This window comes from Pyxicephalus adspersus, chromosome 9, assembly GCF_032062135.1.
Source record: "Pyxicephalus adspersus chromosome 9, UCB_Pads_2.0, whole genome shotgun sequence".
Taxonomy (NCBI): Eukaryota; Metazoa; Chordata; class Amphibia; order Anura; family Pyxicephalidae; genus Pyxicephalus; species Pyxicephalus adspersus.
The window spans coordinates 51297397-51301947 of record NC_092866.1 but is presented as its reverse complement, the minus strand read 5'-3'; the positions used below and the strand labels follow the sequence as shown (position 1 = coordinate 51301947).

General features: G+C 34.8%; 1 protein-coding gene across 1 annotated transcript in view; it reads right to left on the bottom strand.

The window, feature by feature from the left end:
- Nucleotides 1-839: 839 nt before the first annotated feature.
- Nucleotides 840-4551, bottom strand: part of SPON1 (spondin 1) — a 185672-nt gene continuing 181960 nt past the window's right edge. Inside the window, 1 exon segment of the mRNA XM_072421896.1 lies at nt 840-4450. Within this exon segment, the coding sequence (XP_072277997.1) occupies nt 4287-4450 (164 nt within the window). The 3' untranslated portion in view covers nt 840-4286.

The following is a 4551-nucleotide window of genomic DNA, read 5'->3' as shown; positions in this document are numbered from 1 at the left end:
TCTAACAAACTATCTGCAGCCCCTAGACCCAAAAAGAATAATCTTGCTTTTATCAGTCCACTTTATCAGTGCACCATTTCTGTTTAGGACAGTCAATGTGTTCTTTGGCAAAACTTAGCAAGTCTTTTTTTCAACATTGGGACTTTACGGGGTCTACCTGCAGATAGCTTGGCCTTAATTAGGTATAATCTCTTTGTAACAGTATTCGTAGGTAATTTTAGACCTTCTTTAAAATTAAGTGGGCTTTGTTGGTCAGAGTTGGAGCAGGAGCCCACTGTTCGGTTCCCGTCCATTACCCAGGGGACGAGGTGAGGCTGCTTCGGCCCCTCTTGGCCAGTGCTAATGATTTGTTGGGCTGATGTCTCCAAGGGGAGATCTTTCACCATTCAGTCTGAGCAAAAGCCACAGTCCATGTACACAACCTCTCTCTCTTTAGCTACGGTGGAGGTTGGTGGTCCAGTTGACCAGTACATCTTCCCCAACTCAAGCATGTGCAGTTCCTCTAGACATGTATCTCACAATCTCTGGACCTTTTAACATTGCCCTGGTAAGAGAGACTCTTTAGAACCCCTAAATGGACAGCCATGTAAACAAGCAGCAGCCATTGGAAATGCTGCCCACTGTGCATCCTAACATTGCAAAGGTGATGTTTACTTTGCCAACCAAGTGGCGGCGTATACATTGGTTCAAACCAGGATTGATACAATTCAAAGATTGATTGTTGAACCTGCAACTGATTGAAACTAGGCATATTTGCCTAGTATATCACTATATTTAAACATCATTATAAGCTTGATTTGCATATCAAAGAGAGTCTTCAAAAACAAAAAGGAGCAAGGTTTTGTAAAGATGTCTTTTTATTTAAAAATTATAATGTGTTAAACATACAACTAGAAAACAAGTACACAAGACTTTGGTAGGAAATATATTTATGACAGGTTTATCAAAAATTCCACAGCAAAATAAAAAAAAGCTAAGAAAAAACTAAAACTAAATTCAACATTCTTATGAGGCACATACATGTTAATTTATTAATTCCTATATAATTTAATTTCTTCTTGAGGCTTCCAAAGACCAGATGTTGAACTTGTACTACAGCAGTGTTAAGAACAAAAGTTTAGTGAACACTAAGTACAAACACGTGTGTAATTGAAATAATGGAGTAATGGAGTAATGGATAGGGGAAAAATGGTAAAGAATGAGGACATATATTTAAAATTTTATTCATGTAGTTTTAAGATTTTTCTTCATTTGCATGATCATCAACTTTATTTCTTCCATTGGCCAAACCTGAGATAACAGATGTAGACCTGTTACACATACTGTTTTGTCTCTTAATAGTATTTATATACAAATTTTAAATGATTTAGGTGTATTTAAAGTCAAAACTTTTCTTTAGGATAGAATATAGGAGGATCAGAGCCCCAATTTAGTTATTATTTCAATACCCTCACAGGAAATTTCCACCTTGGTGACCAAAATCATTCTGAACAGGTAGGTTAATTAGACTTAGACTATGGTGGGACATAGGATTGTAGGCTCCAAGAGACAGTTATAATCATTATTATGAATTCTGTAAAGTGATTCCTAATTTTTACGTCTAGGTCAGAAAGTCTTCAAATCTTCCTAACAGGACATAGACTAACAAAAACACATTGACTGGGTCGTAACCAATCAATACTTTATCTGAAACTAAAAAAAAGTTTTGTTTTGGTATACCCTTTAAGTAATTAGGATTTCAAATTAAATTGTAAATAAGTGCATTTTTTATAGACAATGGTGACTTAAATACTGTTTTTTCTGTTTGGTTAGGTTCAATTCCCTAAACTATAATTATGGACAGCTGAAAATGGCATTGACAGAATGATTATAGCACATTTATTACAGCTTAGTTAACATTGCCCAACACCTCCTGCACTTTAGAACAATGGTGTTACTCTTCCTTCTGGATTTACCATTGATGGTATTCCATACAGAATAAAAAAGGGTGTAAAGCCTTGCCAACTTTATAGTCAAGGGGAGATCATTGGAGACATTGATAGAAGATTGTATGGAGCCATAGAATTGATAAAATTATCAATAGTCAACGTTTAACATGCATTTGTGGTATGTGCTCAATACCCTTCACCTGTCAAGTATGTAAGGAAAATCTGGAGGGTTAGATACTCCTAAACATTTTCTAAATAAAGCTTAAAAGTTAAAACAATTAAAATCCAAAAATGACCACCAGTCAATAACCCATCTTTTCACTCTACAAGTTCACTTTTCGCAGAATATCGTTAGGGGATCCACCAAGCAATAAAGGCTTCCATACTACCGATGTAATTTATTTAGAACGCCCACCAAGCAGTCCACCCCAAATATGTGAAGAATAGCTCTGTATATCCTTATCAATATGCTTAATAGACACAACAATCTAGCAAATAATCCAATTCATTAGTATCCACCAAAAAGCCATACAAACTGAGTGCCCCTACCCTGTACCTGCTTAGAAGAACCTAGAAAGCTAAAGAGCTGAATATGTCAAGTTTAAAAAAGGTAACACAAACAGTAGCAGCATGTCAAGGAACATTTATTCAGGTAGTCCTATATTATTGTCAGTTCAAGAATAGGTCTTGAAAAATACTCAGATAAAGTCTACAAGAAGAATCCTTCATTTATGTACATTTGTCATCATAATAAATATAATCTCTATCCAATTATAAATGTATAATTTATTCTTTAAAGATGTTTTTGTGTTCCTTTATTTGCTGTAGTTGAACATAAACTATAAAGCTAATTCTAAAAATACAATACCTAGGCATTAAATAAATGTGAATTTGATGTGACGGTTATAAGAATGTTGTAGTGATAAAGGATGATTTTTTTTTTTGTAAATCATGAGCTAGTAATACTTCTTTAAAACCTGTATATTTTTCCTACCTTAAAATTAAAAAAAAAAACTTTCATTAAACTGACCACAATCTTCCTATAGCCTGTCACCACTGATATTTAAATTGCTTTGCTAAGACCTTTTAAAATGGATTTATTTTTTTATTTTATTTTTTAGGGTCAATTGATAAAAACATATCACATTGATTATTATCAACTTGTGTTATTTGGTAATTTTATACAGTCATGTTTTTATTTTACCAACAGTTGGATCAATTGATGTTACTGCATGCACGTAATATTGTCTTTTGTCATTATCTTCTGACTGGTGTTGGTGAGTTTCTTTTATGGGGAGCCTAAAAAGAAATTCCAGATTATATAGCCTTGTCTAATACAATTTAGAATTGCTCTTAAAACTATGGCTGGATGACTGGGGAGGGATCTGTGCACGTTAGAGCTACTGCTTCCTGAATTGGTAAATGGAGTACGTTACTTTTCATTAATGGGCGCATCATGGCTAAAGGGAACTATCTAGGACAGTGAATGTTCTTTCGAATATAGGGGACTAGAAATCCGTGCCATCCATCTTTGCTGAAAGATACTTTTGGAAATGTCAGAAGATAAGAAAAGGTATTAAATAACTTGAAAGGGGGCCGTTAGTTACAGATTTGCCTGTTTAGAGTCTATTCTTTGCTGTCCAGCAAAAGGAATGGAAAACCAGACACAGGGCCTAGATTGGCTTAAAACTATCTAAAAGATGAAAACAGCCCTAGTACAGCTTCCCTAAAACCCATCGAAAAGTAAACCAAGATTATTTTAATTTTTTATCTCCTAAAGCTGTCTGGTCCTGCTGATGAAAAACAGAACAGAAGAATAGAACTCACAATCAGCAGGCTCAACACGGGGCACAGATGTCTCTCAAATGTCGATGATTTTAGACCAACCATGCTTCCACTATTAAAGAACATGTTACAACAAATTTGAACAGATGAATAGCTGGGAATTTTCCTTGGTGCGCTTGTCTTTCATTCTTAGTTCTTGCTTAGTCTATTAATAAAGTGTTGGAGAAACAATAAAGGCGGTAACAGGCTGTCTTATTGGTGACGTTTGACTTTGCATGCATGTCATACTGTTGAAGATTAGAGTCCATGATGTGACTAGGAATATACATTGCTTGTCCAGAGTCTACATCTCTTGTGGAACCACCAAGATGTAGGATGTCATATTTGTTTTGCTAACCAGATGATTTTGTTATTACATGTGAATATTTAGAAAATAGGAGTTCTTGCACCTGCAAGAATAGTAAGCAAAGTACATTGAAAAATGAAAAGCACTGTATATATTCTATGATAAAAAAATCTAATAAAGATCGACTTCTGCATGGAACTTGAAGCTCATCCCATGTGAGACGTTTGCTAACATGGATTGACGTTGCAAGCTCGGATCTCCTTCTTGTCTTTGCAGCTTGTGAACTGAGAACTTTTGAATCTCTTCTTGACAGTCATGAACCTTTCTTGAATGCCACCACCGCAGAGCTTGCTGCATTCTGTCCATTCTGTCCACGGCTTCATTTTGCAAACTGAAAAAAAAAATGAAATTATAGAATGAAAAGAGGATATTGGTATACTGATATGTTAGTTTTCATTGTGTATATATATATATATATATATATATATATAT